The 17,360-nt window shown below is 35.7% G+C and overlaps 3 protein-coding genes across 4 annotated transcripts in view; 2 read left to right on the forward strand and 1 right to left on the reverse strand.

The window, feature by feature from the left end:
• The window catches only part of LOC117234368 (torso-like protein), a 33,970-nt gene extending 29,471 nt beyond the window's left edge, over positions 1–4,499 (forward strand). For both annotated transcript variants that reach the window (XM_033495490.1, XM_033495492.1), the window contains exons 2-3: positions 324–987; positions 1,934–4,499. In XM_033495490.1, coding sequence (XP_033351381.1) covers positions 352–987; positions 1,934–2,329 — 1,032 coding nt within the window. In that variant the 5' untranslated portion in view covers positions 324–351 and the 3' untranslated portion in view covers positions 2,330–4,499. The remainder of the gene's footprint in view (positions 1–323; positions 988–1,933) is intronic.
• LOC117234367 (tetratricopeptide repeat protein 5-like) lies at positions 2,718–6,444 on the reverse strand. The gene is made up of 8 exons (XM_033495489.1): positions 5,957–6,444; positions 5,392–5,742; positions 5,058–5,300; positions 4,934–4,987; positions 4,670–4,855; positions 4,357–4,529; positions 4,118–4,262; positions 2,718–4,047 (listed from the first exon to the last, which is right to left on the reverse strand). The coding sequence occupies exons 1-8, from the start codon at positions 6,038–6,040 to the stop codon at positions 3,928–3,930; spliced, it is 1,356 nt and encodes a 451-aa protein (XP_033351380.1). The 5' UTR covers positions 6,041–6,444; the 3' UTR covers positions 2,718–3,927.
• A 100-nt stretch (positions 6,445–6,544) lies between these two features.
• The window catches only part of LOC117234369 (ubiquitin-like protein 3), a 112,679-nt gene continuing 101,863 nt past the window's right edge, over positions 6,545–17,360 (forward strand). Inside the window, exon 1 of the mRNA XM_033495493.1 lies at positions 6,545–6,991. Coding sequence (XP_033351384.1) covers positions 6,962–6,991 — 30 coding nt within the window. The 5' untranslated portion in view covers positions 6,545–6,961. The remainder of the gene's footprint in view (positions 6,992–17,360) is intronic.

Below are 17,360 nucleotides of genomic sequence, written 5' to 3' on the forward strand. Positions count from 1 at the left end.
ATACTTTGTATTCAATATTATCTCATTTTCTTTGTTTTTTTTTTTTTTTGTTTAATTTATTCTCCATACAACTTCTCAATAAATACAGATTCCTGATCACCAAAAATCCTTTATGCTCTCTGCTTCTTCCATCCAACTTCACGCCTAACGTTATTTCAGTCCAAAAAAAAAAAAATATCCTCGATATAACTTTCTCAATAAAGAAAGATTCCAGCTCGCCAAAACTCCTTTATATTCCCAGCTTCTTCCATCCTAGTTCACAATATAAGATCACGCACTTGATATTATTTCAGTGTTGAAGCAATCTCATCGTATGTTTCCAGGTGGTTTCGCCGCAGGCAGCCGCGAGAGATGTGGTCACGCACGCGATTCTTGCTCCTGGCGTGGATGATCTCGTTGCTGGCTGGCGTACGGCTCAGCAACGGGTCGCAGAGGCCGCGTCTCGGCGGCGCCGTCAACATCTTCAGCCGTTACGGTTACCTCAGCATCAGCATGAGAGTGGTCCCCAGAAACGACACCGATACTTGGATCTTCCGAGAACCGACCCTAGATGTTTTCAGGAATCCAACCCCCATAACGACCAAACAACGCCAACAGGCAGCGGTGTTCGATGGAGACTTTCATATGGAGTTCTGCGATAATGTTCGTCAACTTCTGCAAGCTTACTTCCGGGACTTCACGTTTGAACGACTGGAAAGGCCATGGCGAGCGTTTAGCGCCAGCTGGTCCAAGGCGGCCATTGCTCGTCATTTGGGCATCAACTCGTCGTTCATCACCGGTGAACATTGTTACGTGCTGGTACGCGTTGCCAGGTTCCGTGAGAATCAGAAATTGGCTGTTACAGCAGACTCGATGATTCTGGACGAGGCTGTTCTCCGGGAAACAGAAAACGTCACTGTTGGAGATACTGCCAGCGTGGTTCGGTTCATCAAGCACTTCGGATCGCACTATATTGCTGCTTATGTCACTGGCAATTCTTTGTATCAGGTAAAGATGTTTGTGTTCATTGTTTTAGCGTATAGTTATTATTATTAAACTGTTTTGTTATTAAACCGTAAAACGTAGAAACTCTAAATCATAGAACTTAGAACATTCTAGGTAATAATTAGATCCTTGATCATCGATCATTTCATCTTACCAAACGTTCCTCCGTTCTTCTGGGAAAAATTACACAGACGATCCTTGGCGTGTAACAACAAATACTTTAGCCTTGGTACATCTCTTCTTGACTACTTGCGCAAGATCAATGATTTATGGGTGCATAAAATTTATTGCTTCAAGCTTTACTTCCGAGAATCAATTTGAATCTCTAGCTAGCACCATCGAACCATCTCCACTCACGTCGCGTTACAAAACGTTACCAAAGAAATCCTGCTTCAGTGGTTATTTGCTCCTCCCACGCAATCAAAATTATAGTCTGAAGAAACAGACGTGTGTACCCTTTTATCTGCCTCTTACCAATGTATAAACCTTAAAGACCAGTTTCAAGGTTTACGAATAGAATGACGACACCAAATAATCTGATAAACACTCGGAATAAGTATTAGAAACAAGAACAGGATATGTAAAAATAAGTGGCCATCGTTAATTCGTTGATTATCTAGATAATTACAAACGTAAATGCTACGTGTCTTATACAGGATATGGTGTGAGGAAGCAGAAGGCTAGTGATGCTTCAGGGAAAAATAAATTAGAAGATGGCAATAAAATTTGTTCGTCAACGACTTAACTTTCTTTTCTTTAATATTTTAATAAAAGTTTTTAAGTTGCACTGTAAAAAATGTTGATAATCTGAAAAGTCTGCAATTATATACTTTGCAAGTACTTTCTCTATGTAGATTTACCTTTTTCACCTTTCCTTGATTCCTTGATACCTTGTGCTAAATTATATGTACCTACCTTAAAATTTTAAAAGTGTTTTTATTCCTTCTAGGTGTTCGTGTATACTCAACAAGCATATCTACGTATCAAAGAGCGGCTAAAGACTCGTGGTGTAGCAGATTTATCGAATATCGAGTTGAGCAACTATTTTTCGCCGTGGTACGCGGAGCACATGGGCTCGATACAAGCAGCGAGCGGAAACCGCACCGTCGAGGCTTGGGCGGTAGAACGGCTTCGAAACCAATACTACATTTTCTCGTATGCCAGCTTGCTGAAATTACACGGTGATGCGATGTTGCTAAAGCAATTGGACGGTTTGTTGGAGAACGAAGCGTTACTACAGCTTCAACTGAAGACGCTCGCGCCGATCTTCAAAGATCCTCAACGACGTGAGTGGTTCCTCGAGGTGATCGACAATTACTTTAAGTTATGGGAGGTGAACATGTGAAGTAGAACGAGACATGTCCCGAAAGGAGAACATTGATACACCTCCGTTTCACTTACGTAAAATTACGTATCGGTATGATCTGTACGTGGAAGACCACGCGTTTACGCGTACGTATTTAATTTAGAAGACGTCGGCCGATGACTTCGACGTGAAACGATTATTCGTCGTTGTGAAACGATTCCTAGTACTCGAAGAGTCGTTAGTCACGGTCCGCTGGAAGTTCACTATTGTTTCTCCGTCAAACGGATGCTAGGTTTTCATAGAGAAACGCCCAACTACTATATTATTATTAAATAAGTATTTATTATATTATAATCGATAATAGAAAACATTTTTATACAAACGTTTTAAATATATATGTACATCACAAGCAATTTTCGTAAAAGTGACTGAAAAATGCGCGACGTCCTGCTTCCATGTTTGTCGTTTCGCTTTTGATACCGGTTTAATAAATTTATGTTGCATTCCCGTTTAAGCTCTTCAAGGGCGTAGCGACAAACGCAGAAACAGAACTCGTGACCTTTTTTCTTCTTTCTCGCGTTGATTTTCTTCTCGAGCGTGTTCGAACTTTCATAAACCGATGTTTTTAAAAATAAATCTACGCATTGTGTATTTTATAATACGTTCTATCCTTACGAACTTATGGACGTTACCGTTTCTTTTTTTTTTAATCGAAATGAATCGATATGAGTATTCGAGTATAAAAGAATGATTAGTTTGTATGTTTCGTACGAACAAGCAAAAGTTATTTTATTGGCACGATGGAACGACTGATGAATAGAACTTATAGAAAAAGTCAGTTTATTTGATCTTGTTAAGTATTAAATGTTATTATATCTTATTTTTATGCTTGCTTATCTTTTGTCTTTCCTCTTAAAGAACTATAACAATAAACGTAAAAAATTCATTAAAAAATTCCAGAACGTTTAAATGTTTTTTAAAAGAAAATTATTTGATTAAAGATTAAAACTACACCTAGGTGTATTGTGAAAATTAATATTTTTATACTAAATTCGATTATATATTCTATATTTTGGAACTGACTTTTGAGCTGACGAAAGAAACTTGAAGAATGCGTACTCACCTGTTCTTATAAAATTTTGTAGATACACTATATGTAAAAGTTTCTATTGCTTATTAAATCGCATCCAGGAATGCGATTAAAATTCTACAAGATACAATCATTTAAATGAACTGCGTTTTATTATGTATATACAAAATTTTATATAAATCGATGAATTCGGATTCTTCAAGCTTCTCTGCGAATTAACATATTACAAACAAAATATAACGATACTTATGAACGAAGTTCTGTGTAAAAAGACAGGTTTCTTTTTTAAATTTCATCGTTTCTAACTTGCATGACATTCTTCTAAGGAAATGCGCAACAATTGTAAATGGATTGACCTATCTCCAGAAATATTGACTGTGGTAAGATTATTCAATTCTATTCATATACTATATTAATACTTAGATTCAAAATTCGAATATCACAATGTCTATTAACAGTGATATTGGTTTAAAGTCGAGATAAAAGGAAATCTCATCACTAGCTACGTTTCGCTATAAATTCGTGAACGAACATTTGTGCATTAAGTTCAATCGGTCTTTTTAAAGGTGTGCAATTTTGCAGATGCTTGTTGCTCTCTACCTAATTTTCTTCCATTAACAACCAATATAACTGGAGTTTCGACGCGTATAGATTTGAAGTCAAAATCCTGAAAAAGTATATAGTTGTATAACCGTTAATTTTAAAAGAAGCATATATATCAGTACAATAATACTAACGTTATCGAGATAAGAAAACTTATGATGAATCACACATGGTTCAGGTATAGCAACAGAATCTCCTACGGTTACTCCACGACCTTTAGCAAGATTGTATACTGTTACAGCAATACACATTTTTTCTTCGTCCACGAGACAAAACGCGCTAAAATATTGGATACGTACTTGTTAATCATGATCATAAATTACAATCCTTGTTTTGTTGTAATTAAAGTAAGGAAACTGAAAAACAGACTTACAAAGGTACACAATCGGTGTCTTGTATCCAACATACTACTTTCCCAAATATAACTTTTTCTGGATTTAAGCCGAGGACTAGGTCTTTAAGTAATACTAAATCTAATTTTACAGTCTTTTGGCCAGATGTGAAAGAGCCACCTTTGTATGGTCCCAAATGTTTAACATCCAATGCCTACATTTAATCAGAAACCTATAAATATGTATAGGTACCAGCATCATGTATTAAGTTTATAGAATCTTATAAAATGAAACACATCTTGAAATTACATTGTCATTATAAAAACAAATATATTATTTAAAAAATTTAGATACCCTTATCATTTGGTACAATCTTTTTGGTTTTACTCTTCCATTATTATTTACTGAATTTTGTACATCTTTTAAATATTGTAACAATTCATCCCTTTTGTTATGAGGTGTTTCCCATACTGGATCTAGTAGTATTGCCCTCTCAAAAGATTTTAATGCTAAACTATATTCTTCTTGATACTTTAAGGCCTATTGTTGTAATTTATTTACATGAATACCAGAAATTAAAGTTCATTGATATTGTATTGGAGATAATAAAATGCTTACCACTGCCTTATTGTGAAATAAATCAGGATTACTTCCTGCTACAATATCTTTTTCCTAAAAACAATTTCAATATGTTTATTGCCAGCCAACGATGAAAGTTTAAAATTGTCATAATCTAACTTACTGCTTGTGTATAAGCTGACATGCAAAGTCGTAAAGTTGCAGGATTTTGTGCTATTGTAAAAAAGGAAGACAAATAAGCATTTCCTAAGATTGCCCAAGAAATACCATCTGATGTATCAAGACTGACCGCTTCCTTAGCATATTCCACTCCCTTCTGTATATTTTGTATTCGTTGTTCAGTATTAGGGACTGGTTCTTGTCTGAGTACCATCGATAAATTTCTTAAAGATACTTTATTCCTACCCTACAATATTTATTATTGCATTTCAATTATATATTACACAATTATAAAGCAGGAAGATGGTAATGGATAAGAATAAGAAAAGAAATTTTACATGGCGTAGAGCTCCAACAAAACAATTTTTTGCTTGCTGAATATCATCGTTTTTCCAATAACATTCTCCTAATTCATTCCATGCTTCTACTAAGTTAGGTTCTAATTTTACTGCTTTTGTTAATAACTCTTCTGCTTGTGGTATAAAACGTTCTGTAACATTTAAAGCTTTTCCTTTTAGGTAATAATATTTTGCTCGTGATCCATCAATTTCATATCCTTTACATTCATCGAGTTTACTTAAAGTATCTTTCATTTCTTTTTCTACATCACCATTCTTTTTAATGGCTTCTTCGATAGAATGATTTTCAAAATAGTGATCTCGAAAAAAATATAATGCATTTACTTTTTCCTAAAATAAATATATAAATAAGCGTCACAGAAATAGAAAATAAAGTTAAACGTAAATTTAACGATGAAATCATATCTTTCTATAAATATTAAAGCTCGTTTGCTAAATTACAAGGAAACGGAGGAAAAAGGTTATTTTCTGCACATCAATAAAGGAAAAAATATAACTAAATCAATTAATTGTTTAAGTTCTGTTATTAAAACGGTGTGTATACCGTCAATGCTACAATGGGGTCTTCTTTAACAATGTTTGCGGATTTCGCTCCTGCAACCACTTTATCATCTATAATTGCGGACATTTTTTAAAATACTTTCATAAACTGCTTATCACAGTAATTTCATTGTGCGTCAGATACACACTGAGTTTCTACTTTTATACATAATTTACAATGTTATACATGCGAACTAACGCTGCAACAGTAGAATACAATCTATCATTCGGAAACTGTCAAAATTTTAACGCTCGCAATACAACGGAAGAGGTTATATCGTAACATTAATGCAAACTAGTGTAAAGTACTATCCACAATAAAATTAAAATGATTCATTATCGATTGATTTATTCTCAACAGATGGAATCACAATTACTAAAACCTCAGTTCTGCAATATTACAACAATATCAGTACGATGAAAATAATACGTAAAAATAGTTTTCAATTTATGATTTTTCACATGTTTTTCACAAGTCTCGTTCGCATAGTTCTCCTAAATTTAATTTTATAGATGTAGTACAGGTATACATCGGGAGTGGCGCTACTGGCGCTTCTCCCACTGCCACCTGTCACGAACGTCCAACGAGTGTGACTAGTGCAATCGCGTACTCTGTGACCGAAGCTTCCCCAGAAGGCTGCATCGTCTCAGGATCGCCATTTTATGTGTTTGGCTCTGAGACTGGGACGGTGGGTGCGTGCGGTGCAAACTACAGAGCGTATTATCCGTGTATTATCCGCAAGATGTTACCCAAATACTTTTCGCCCGACATGTACAAGTAACGACAGGTGTCGGAGTGTGTGATCGGGCAGCGGAAGGCTCGGGCCGAAATGGTCCCGGAATAGTGAGCTGTGCGTGAGTGTGTTTTCATCGAGTAAGTGCGTCGCACACTGGCTTTTCATTGCTGTCATCAGTTTGTTGAATACCTGTGCCATTCGGAAAGTCACCTTTGGGTCAAATTACGGACGGCCTCTGGATTTCCTGCGACCACCCTTCGCCACCATCTACGATGAGTTCGCGCAACATACCCTCAGACAAGGTGAGTCTCTTGTCACTTGCTCTAATATGTCTACCGCACCCTTCCGCCTCCTCTTTCTCCTTTATCCTTCGCATCCAACGCAATCTCCAGTTACCGTTCGATAACCATCGTACAGCTACGTTTTACTTAGTCGTACTTTTATTCACTAAGTCACGGCCATTCGACCATCAATGCGTAAAATTATAGCTGGATCAATGAGATGCCACTTCGCGCCTATCGGCCGCCTTTTTCCTCGATTAAATAACGGATATACAATATACACTGTACACCCTCGCACTAGCGATATACGTATCTCTTTTGTTTTTTTATTATACTTTATCTGTTTCCTCTAACTTGTTTTACTAGGAGCTATGTATTTCGTTGAAAACTTAGAACTAAGATTTAGGCATGTTCGACTAAATGTCGAAAGTAAATCCCGCGCGGTAATTATTCCTATTAAAGAAATCGGAGTGAAAGTTGTTAGGAAGAGATACCACATACTGAAAAGAACGTAAGATCTTTCTCCGCACATTGTACAAAATATTGTATACGTAAATCTTTAATAATTTATCTTTAAACATTTATCATATACATATAAATGTACGAGATTACTGAAAAAATTATGAATCTGCCAATTTGACTACCGTAGTAGGGATTCCAATGTTGAAACAGTCGAAACATCGTAGATCGATCGTTGATCGATAGTACGTACTTCGCGTTATAGGTATTTAAATGTATTTATTAACTTTATTCCCCTCGTATGGTCGTTCCATCGACTATTATCATAAACTTCCACCGGCGGCTAATTAATCAACAAAGGATTGTCTTTGATTGCAATCCTCGTCGTTGCAACGAGTTTCGCCGGTTTTCTTTCTTCTCGCGTCAAGAGCTCACGCTGCCGAGCCGTTCCATCCCGCCATCCCCTCCGTCCTCTTCCACAGCAATGTAAATTAATCGTGTCGTGAAAGTCGTGAACGTTCTCCACGCTTTGTGAATTATACACCTACCATCGCCTACCATCATCGGCGCGGCCATTCGTCGCGTTTTTTTACAAAGTTGTCGCGTTACTCGTACCAAGTGCACTCGTAGTCGGTCCAACGAGACTGTTTAATTGGCACCAATCGCATCACAGGGACGGCTAGAGCACTTGATGCGTCGCATACGCTGTCTATATCGAAAACGTAGTTTGAAGTCGATTCTAGAGATTTTTATATTTTTTGTTTCTAGGGAAAATTGAACAGCGAGAGGTAATACAAGTATGTAGTGGCCAGTCTTTTCTTTTTCATAGGTTACACGGTTGAAGTAATATTGTACGTAAATATTTCGGAAGCTGATAGTTGATTCATTTAGTAACGTTGTTCTACTCAGTTTTTCTTTGTGTATGTATCTTTTGAGATGTTTTCTTCTTTTTTCGACATACTTTATTTATGAAAAATGCGGAACACAAAAGATGGCAAAATAATGTTTATTGAAGCTATCGAAGCTATTATGAAAGATTTTAGGAAATTAGCGTTAATGTTAACATTTCTTGAGAATGCGATATTTCAGAAGAGATTTTTGTTTCTGATACAATCTTCTCAAATTTCAATATCTCTCGAAAACCTTTTGTTAAATGAAGAAATGCAGAATTATTCTCTAATAAGGACACGAAGCGTCTGAACATGATGATAATTATCTTACGCAAAATCAGAACGTACGAATGTACGTAAATATAACCGTTCGCGCGAGCTCTAAATTTCCAAGATAAAAAATGAATATTTCCTTCAGAAAATTATAGAAATAACGGTAATTACTATCCAAAAAGTGTGCATTTTCTTATTAAATAGCTTTATGCAATAGTTTAACGTTTACCAGAAAGTAAATAATAAAAGAAACATAAAATATTACTCTTTCCTCTTAATAAGTTGTTATTTATGCCTGTCGGAGTAACAAATTACACCAATTAAACGAGACTTAGCTAGAAAACTAATTTTACCCGACTTTCGAATGCAAATATCGCGGCTTGCATAAATCGGTGTCCTTCCGTCTAATATCGATTCGTGTTCTTTCGCTTTTGTTTGGCGTTTCGAATCAAGACTCTCGATATTACTAAATGAAGGCTTGCGGCAAGGAAACGGGGCGCATGCGACCACGGGCTACTAAAGAATAGATCGACACACACGGCCTATTCCGCTAAAAATAGCGCGCATCCAAAATTCAGTAGCATCGATGGTGTGTAAAATAGATGCAAATATTTGCGTGGCCCCCTTTTCCACCGAATTATGCACGCCATTCCCGGCTATTTTCGTGTCCCACCATAACCATCCCCTTGTTTGTGATTAATCGCCGATGCGGTGTACACTTGGTCGTGCTCGACATGGTTTCGCGCGGTTTCGTGTTCAGAGGTGGAAAGAAACGCATTATCCGGTTGCACCTAACGGTGTAGATTATATTTCCTATGTGTGTATTGTCGAAAGACTGTCGCGATGACCGTTTCGTATCAGAGAGAACGAGAGAGAGAGAGAGAGAGAGAGAGAGAGAGAGAGAGAGAGATGGTATTTGAAGTTATTGGGTTGGCAACTAAATGATTGCGGATTTTGTCAATGCGTGGTATAGACAAAATCCGCAATCATTTAGTTGCCAACCCAATAACTTCAAATACGATCTTTCTCTCTCTTTCTCTCTCTCTCTCTGATACGAAACGGTCATCGCGACAGTCTTTCGACAATACATACATAGGAAATATAATCCACAACTATATCAATGCGTGGTATTGACAAAATCAGCAATCATTTAGTTGCCAACCCAATAGACAAATTTCTCGATATAATTTGTCTATACAGGGTGGTTGGTAATTGGTAGTATAAGCGGAAAAGGGGTGATTATACGCGAAAAAAGAAGTCGAAAATATAGAGTAACAATTTTTCGTTTGAGGCTTCGTTTTCGAGAAAATCGACTTTGAATTTTCGCTCGGTACGCGTGCACTTTATCACGTCTCGTTATAACGGATCTCACTGTAGATCGTTGTTTCGATGGAAAAATTAAAAAAGAAAATTTTTATTCTATATTTTCGATTTCTTTTTTCGCGTAGAACCACCCCCTTTCCGCTTGTACCATCAGTTACCAACCACCCTGTATATCATCGGGAAGATATTTAGAAGATACAGTTAGTCGTGAGAGTATCTATTCGACTATTTGAGCTATTTTGTAATAAATTATGATTTGCCAATGCGTATATCATTACTTTTCGATTATTAGACTAGGTTACAGCGTTGCAAATGGTTGTGTTAAAGTCAAGTGTGTATAATACAAATCGATCGTCCGTACTTTCCGTAGCCGGTACTTAAAATAGACAAGAATTCCGGTAATTTATTCTGGTCTCGGTTCACGATAATTGCAGAAAAATGAAATGGCAGGCTGTTCCGCTAGGCTGACGGCGAGTTTTCAATTAAGAAATGTTTTCCGCGGAGAATTGCGGGTCGTAGAAGCTTAGTTTCGTTACAATTAATCGTGTAAATTGGAATTCATGGCGAGCCACCATTCCAGCCCTGGATACCACCAGGACAAGCAACGCGACTCCTTTCACCCGCTATCCCGCCAAAGATACTCCGTCACTTAATTATTTCATCCTGTGGCCGACGCTTTCATGGGAAAACATTAAAATCTTCGCTTTCGGTCCGATATTCGTCAGTTTCAATGATATATCAAGATTAGGGTTCTCTTGCGAAATTATTCACGAATTAATAATATTAGCGAATTGACGAGGTATACGTAAGTTGTGGGTTATGGAATTTTTTTTTTTATTATTCCAACTCTTAGAAGCATCATCCCTTAAGTTTTATAATTAATTAACTTATAAGCTGATTCTTGAATATATTTGGGAATTTTTAAAATATATTTCTAATATATTTCACGATGTGTTTCGTAATATAATAAATTTCTTCTAATAATAAACGTACAACATCGTCTGGTGAAAAGTAGCGATGGATGATTGACTGACTATAATTCCCGATCCTTCATTCGTTAAAGTTATTTGTCGTATGCGTGGAATTTATTAAGTTTGTATCGGGCCTTGTGAAATATGTAAAGGCATGTACATATGTCATAGTTTTATTTAAAACTCGACTCTCGACGGCAAATGTTATTCTGGCGCTGTTTACAACAGCTACCACGTAATATTTACGTTTTCGAATAGCATACAGCAATACAAGCATCCGATAGATTGATTCATTGTATAGGGTCAGCTTTATTTTTTCGTCACCTTTGCAATGTTTATTTTGTGGATTGATATTCGGAAGTTATGTTTACACATGTATTATTCCTCCGTCCTTATACTCCAGTTTATCTTCGACGTATCATTTTTGTTACGGTCCTTTTGTCATTTCGGATCCAGCGGTTCTTTCATCGCCCCAAAAAGCTTTACAAATTTTAAAAGATGTAAACCATCCTTCTGTTACCTTCGTTCTTCTTGAGAAGCTTTTCGTTAAAAACAAAAAGATAAAAAATGCGAATTTCCAACGAAACATTGAGAGGCAATTAGTTTTCGAAGTATTTTTCGCAAGATCGAAGCAGCTTTTAAAAATGGAAAACTAATCGATTTCGAAACAGCTGTGCATTATATGACCAAAAAAAAAAATTGATTCAGGTTTGAATTTGTATTAAATTTTCATATTTATGGGGAAAAAGAAACGCGAAAGTATTTCGATTCAAAGGACAAGAGCAAATTCACCTTCGAAAACTGCGCTAATCGATAGATTGCGAATTTTCATGCATTTACGAGAAGATCGAGGATGCAAAAATATACAGGAAATTCACGCGATATGCAAAAATATATAAAACGTCTAAAATATATTGCTTCTTATAACATTTGGTAGGTAAAATAATTTTCTACCTAATTCTCATTTTGTTTTAATTATACTCGCAAAAATACGAATTCCTAAAAATATCCACAGTCTGTTGATCGATCATTTATTTCTTTACTAACGACCGTGCATTCGTTTTCGAATTTTCCAACTTATTTTTCCAAGCAAGCTCGTATCGCTTTGAAAAAGAAGACCACGCATCCTCGGCTTCCATTTACCGTAGGTGGCAACCATATTTAGGGTCCGACGAGTCTAGACATAATTGGTCAAAGCACCTAAAACGAATGAAGCGTACAACTTGTAACCACGAACCGGCAAACGAACCTAATCCGACCAATTTTCTCTTCTACGTCATTAAAATCACTTAAGATGATTTACGTAGTTTCCAACCGCGCTGGCTACCAATTCTTTCGTTTTTCGCTGAATACGCTGCTTCGAATCGAGGTACGTGATTTATCAAGTCGATTCGAACGTCTCGTTTGGCATCGAGCTCGAAGAACGCGTTCAGACGCGCCATTGTCGTGTGGCTATCGAGCAAAGCACGGTCAAGGTCGATTAAAGAACAAAAAGAATGTGTTTCTTTTCTTACGAGAGAGGAAAATGAAAAAAGGAAAAGAAAGATAGGACCGTGGCGTGGAGAATATAGTGGTACAATGAAAATGATGTATATATCTGCAAACTCATAGAATAAACCGGTGGCGAATGCGATTCCCTCTGCTATAGTTGGTACAAAAGATGTAATAGTATGGTCGTAAAATTAGACAGAATTTAAAGTTTACGTGTTTCCAGGACCGAAATAAATAATTTGAAACATTTTGTGGAAGATAAGGGGCTCGAGATTTCGATTAGTAACTATCTCTCAGATTTTCCTTTTTACAGAACTTAAAACAAAATTTGACTGAAAGTTATCTAAACCTGTCCAAAAAATGCATTGTTATCAAATTTATAAAATTGAACATTTTGATGGGTTTAATAGTTGGAATTTTAAAAAGTAAAATCCTGGCTAGTCGAGATTATTAACATATTCTATTGTGCACAGATAAGGTGACTGATAAATGGCACAGTTATATGATTACACGATCGTTTGTAAATTTATCGATTTCCAACTGTTTCCTTCTAGATATAAATCCTCGTTTACAAATTTCATTCTATTCGTAAACACGCGTGCTTATTATTCTGATTGTATCGAATCTATCAAAAATACCCATTGAAACCATTTTTTTCTTTTTATGTAACCAATTTCTCGTTTCTTGCAATACACGCGATAATTCACGATCTCGCGTATACCTCTTCCGCCGACTATAACATTTTAACGTTTTCTCCTCGTGGGAATACACGTAACTTGCATAGAAAGGCGTGGCGGGGTAGGAAATATGGGTAGAAAAAGATCGAGTTGTCCGACGTATGGAAAGAGACCGTCCGGCAAACGGATCAAGGCGAATCAGCTTTTGTGAAACGTCTAAATCGATTTTCTGTGTCGGGTGTGCTTTTCTTCTCTGAACTGAAAATGTGTGTCGGCCGTGCTTGCGGGCTCGTTTCCTCTACGACGAGCTGACGATTCACTTCGTCCTTCTGAGCGAGTCGAGGGCAAACCTTTTCTGGATGAAACGATTCGATGACGTTGGAGATGAAAGGCCGCGTCGTTCTAGATGGTTCTCTTGGTAAATCCTTGGATTGCTTTGTGAAATAATATCGGTAGATACGAGTAACTCCTAGTCGATTTTGTTATCTCGGGAAAAATTATAATCGTCGATGAGCTACGTGAATTATTTCCAAGTAAATATCTTCTAAATGAGATTATCGAGGACCTTTTCTTTTTTATTTCCGTTACAAAAGACACGCTGTTTCTGATATGTGAAAAGTCACATGAGTTTTAATCGTAAGTCTCGAATTAAATGAATTAAAAAAAAAAAACATATTTGTAATATCGTCACGTGTGTTTAGTTTGCAACTTATGAATCTGATGTGTCCAAGCAACTCGTGGATTATACTTATAATAGGTATAGGTTCGTAGGATCCAATTTCATCAAGATCCTTCTTGTTTTTTTTCAATGAAACTTTATATTTTCCATGCTACCCTTATGTAAGACATATGAAAATGGATACAGAGATACACAGTTATATTATGATCTTCGAGTAATCTCGATATTTTTATATAAACGATACAAAGGTGCGATCTAATTTAGAAAAAAAGTGGACAAATATTAGGTTGTCCGAAAAGTTTCTTTCGTTGCATAAGGTGACAATAGATGAACAATAATTTCTGTTTTATATTATTTCACGTTTCGTTCTATTTCTATTATTATGTTCCTGCGTAATTCAATAAACTAATATAAAACAAAAAACATTGTGCGTCTATTATTTCCTTATAAAACGAAAGAAACTTTTCGGACAACCCAATATAAGAAAAAAAAAAGATGCCAGTGATACAAGTTGTGAGCGTTTCAATTTTATAAGGATTTTATTGGAGCACCTTTTGCGTAAAAGAATGTCAAACGACACAAGAATTGGAAAAGAAGTAGCTTCGTGTTTTCTCCTTACTGGCACGTTCCTTGTAATGTAATTGAATTTAAAAGTTTAATACAATGCATTAAACTCTGATCGATGTTTCGGGAGAGCAGTTCTACATCCATACAAGGGAATAGAATGTAGTTGAAAAAAAAAAAATATATATATATATATCTGGGCGTAATTGGAACTCGATCCACGCGTTTACGTATAATATATCGATGGTATTCGCGATTATAGGCAACGTATTGCCTTTTTTGAAAAACGTACAAATGCATTTCACGTAATAGCCGTACGATTTTCATCGGTGAATATTTCATAAAGCATCGAACAAATATCCGCGACAATAAAAATAAATGAAATACAATACTATTTCATCCTTCTTGTGTTTCAAATTTCGTTTAAATCGCCTCCAAATGTTATTATATTTCTATTACCATATGCTCCAATTAGCAAACTTTGCCTTTTACGAAACTAAAAGTTAAAATTGGAATTCCCCTTTGAACTGTAACGGTCAAGATATTTTCAGATCATTTACATTCTCGTCCAAAAATTTGCAGTATCCTTTGCTTTCTGGGGGAAACAAATTTTCTGACATATTTTTTCGAGAAATAAAAATATTATAATTATGCCTCTCGTTTTTACCTATTACATGCGCTCGCTGCTATTTTAAAAAGCCTGAGAATTATCTGAAATTCGAATCTACGTATTTTTCAAAATAATGAAAGAGTTGGACGCACGGATAAAAAGCCCAGAAACATCATAATATTAAGCGCCGGTCACAGTTGTAAAAGCTACCATGAAAAGAGAAAGATAAAAATACATACAAAACAGAAAATCCACCAGATATATCCTGCTTTTGCGCTATTTCGAATTTATTCAGCGAATCGTTGCTGTATAGAAGCTGTATTCGATATGGCTCGTGGTTTTGTAACGTCGTTCTTCATCAAATTAGTAGTAAAAGAATAGCAAAAAAAAAAAAAAAAAAAAAAAGAAGAAAATCTGCTGAGTAATACCGCTTGCGCTAGGATGAATCAGCTTGTTTCTTGAAATTCATGTTATTTTCGCCAAGGAATGATTATTAATTTTATAAAGAGAAATATTCAGATACAAAGAGCGAACTTTTTATCGAAATGAAATAAAATATTGTGTTTTCGTTTGCCAATCTGAATGATAAACGAAAATAATCGGAAATTCTCTGTTAGCATTGATAATCATATTCGTGAAATAAAGCGCAGCTTTCACGGTAAAGAATATCGTAGATTAATTTAAAGTTTATTGTTTTCCTCTTCAAAATAACAATTTCAATAGCCTTGTAGGTAAGCTGATTGTTTTAAATAATACGATCTTCGAATGACCTCGTTGCTTAAACGTCTTTTCCAACAGGGGGAAATGGTTTCCTTACAGTCGCCTTTTATGTATTTCGACCAAGTTTCGAAAGAAAAGTCGAATAAATATTGGACGGTGCTTCAACTGTAAAACATCTAAAAGTAGATTCGAACGAGATCCTTTAGTCTTTCACGACCTAGTTAAAACTGTTCGAAACTTCTGAATATAAACTCTCGTCTCTTTTCAGAATAATTCAAATGTTACGCGAAACACTTTACCCCGCTTCAACCCACGATTTTTCAGAAACGCATAGGATAACAGTACATCTTCACGGGTTTAATAATATCAACTGTATTATCGTAAAAATGTTTTAAAGGTTCATAGTTAATATTATATGACATATATTGTTTCAGTGTTCTTTATGGCTTAAAAAGTATGACAAAGAAGAGCGAAAATTTCGATTAGGTTTTTCGTTACTGCGAATGATAATAACGACTCAACAGCCAGTACTCGCTCCATTGTACGGTGACTATAGTTACTTACTCACTATCGAGCGTCTGTCATACTATTTAACAACGATTCTAATAATTATTTACTGCCGAGTATTCTTTGCATGTTATAAGCAGACTGCTGATGTTTATGCATTATTGGGAGATTTGAGGTTCCGAAAATCTACAGGGTGCGCATAACATGCAAAAATATATGGGATATTTAATATAGAACACTTACTATGGTATTTGTAGTAGATGAAACAAATTCTATTTAAATTTCTATTTAATTTCTATTTAAATTCCACTTCTCTAGAACCAAACATACGATTATCATTTATTATTCACGTTATAGTACCACGCCAGAATAATTTACTTATAATTCTCTATGAGAATTGACTGTAAATTACTTCCAAATAAAAAAAAAAAGAAACTTCTTCAATTATGTTCATAAAAATATAAAATTGCATAAACATCAGCAGTCTAATTATAAATCGTGATAGTCGTCATATACATAAGTTATTATTTTATTTATCTATATTAAATCTCTTCTCTCCCAATCTGAAGATTGTTGACGAGCAATTGACGAGTGTTTCAATTATACGTATCTCAAGTACATTACGAATTTAAATTTTGAATCGAGTCTCGAGTATCCGTGACAACGAAAAATTACCTAAAGAGGGTACGTGTCAAACGCTGTTAGGAGTCATACAATTTTCAGTATCTAGACGTTTGTAGCATCTGTTATATTACATCTGTTATATTGCATCTGTTAGATCGTAGAGTGTAAGCCATGTAACTGTAACTACGTTGATAATTCCATAATTAACACTATGACGACCGATGATGCCACGCTAGTGTCATACGAGTATTGGCTACTAGGACACTTATATAAGCGACACATTTTGTGTAACGTAGAACATAGTTACTTTAATACTTGGGTGGTTTACGATTACAAGAAACAAATCACATTACACGCTGAGGGTCGCAACGAACCGGCCAATAAGGTTACTTAACGAACTAGTTCAGAATCCATTTGCAAGAACAGTTAGGACAAGCATTGTTAGAATATCTTCTAATACTGATAGAAGGAAATATTGCTACTAGTTAATAGTTTCCATCGTGTTTTGTAACAAATGTGTTTACTGTTCGGAGAAGGTGAAAGAATAAGTTTTATAGAAATCGAATATGTATATGAAATGATCGATTAAACGTTCGTGAAGC

This window comes from Bombus vosnesenskii, unplaced genomic scaffold (genome assembly GCF_011952255.1).
Source record: "Bombus vosnesenskii isolate JDL3184/JDL3185 unplaced genomic scaffold, Bvos_JDL3184-5_v1.1 scf7180000013304, whole genome shotgun sequence".
Lineage (NCBI taxonomy): Eukaryota > Metazoa > Arthropoda > Insecta > Hymenoptera > Apidae > Bombus > Bombus vosnesenskii.

Bases quoted from the DNA above. Each gene is read 5' to 3' on its own strand.
- LOC117234367 (XM_033495489.1), bottom strand. From the start codon at position 6,040: ATGTCCGCAATTATAGATGATAAAGTGGTTGCAGGAGCGAAATCCGCA. The intron at 5,743-5,956 runs GTATACACACCG...TATTTATTTTAG, and splicing joins ACCCCATTGTAGCATTGACG to GAAAAAGTAAATGCATTATA. The intron at 4,988-5,057 runs GTAAGTTAGATT...AATTGTTTTTAG, and splicing joins TGTCAGCTTATACACAAGCA to GAAAAAGATATTGTAGCAGG.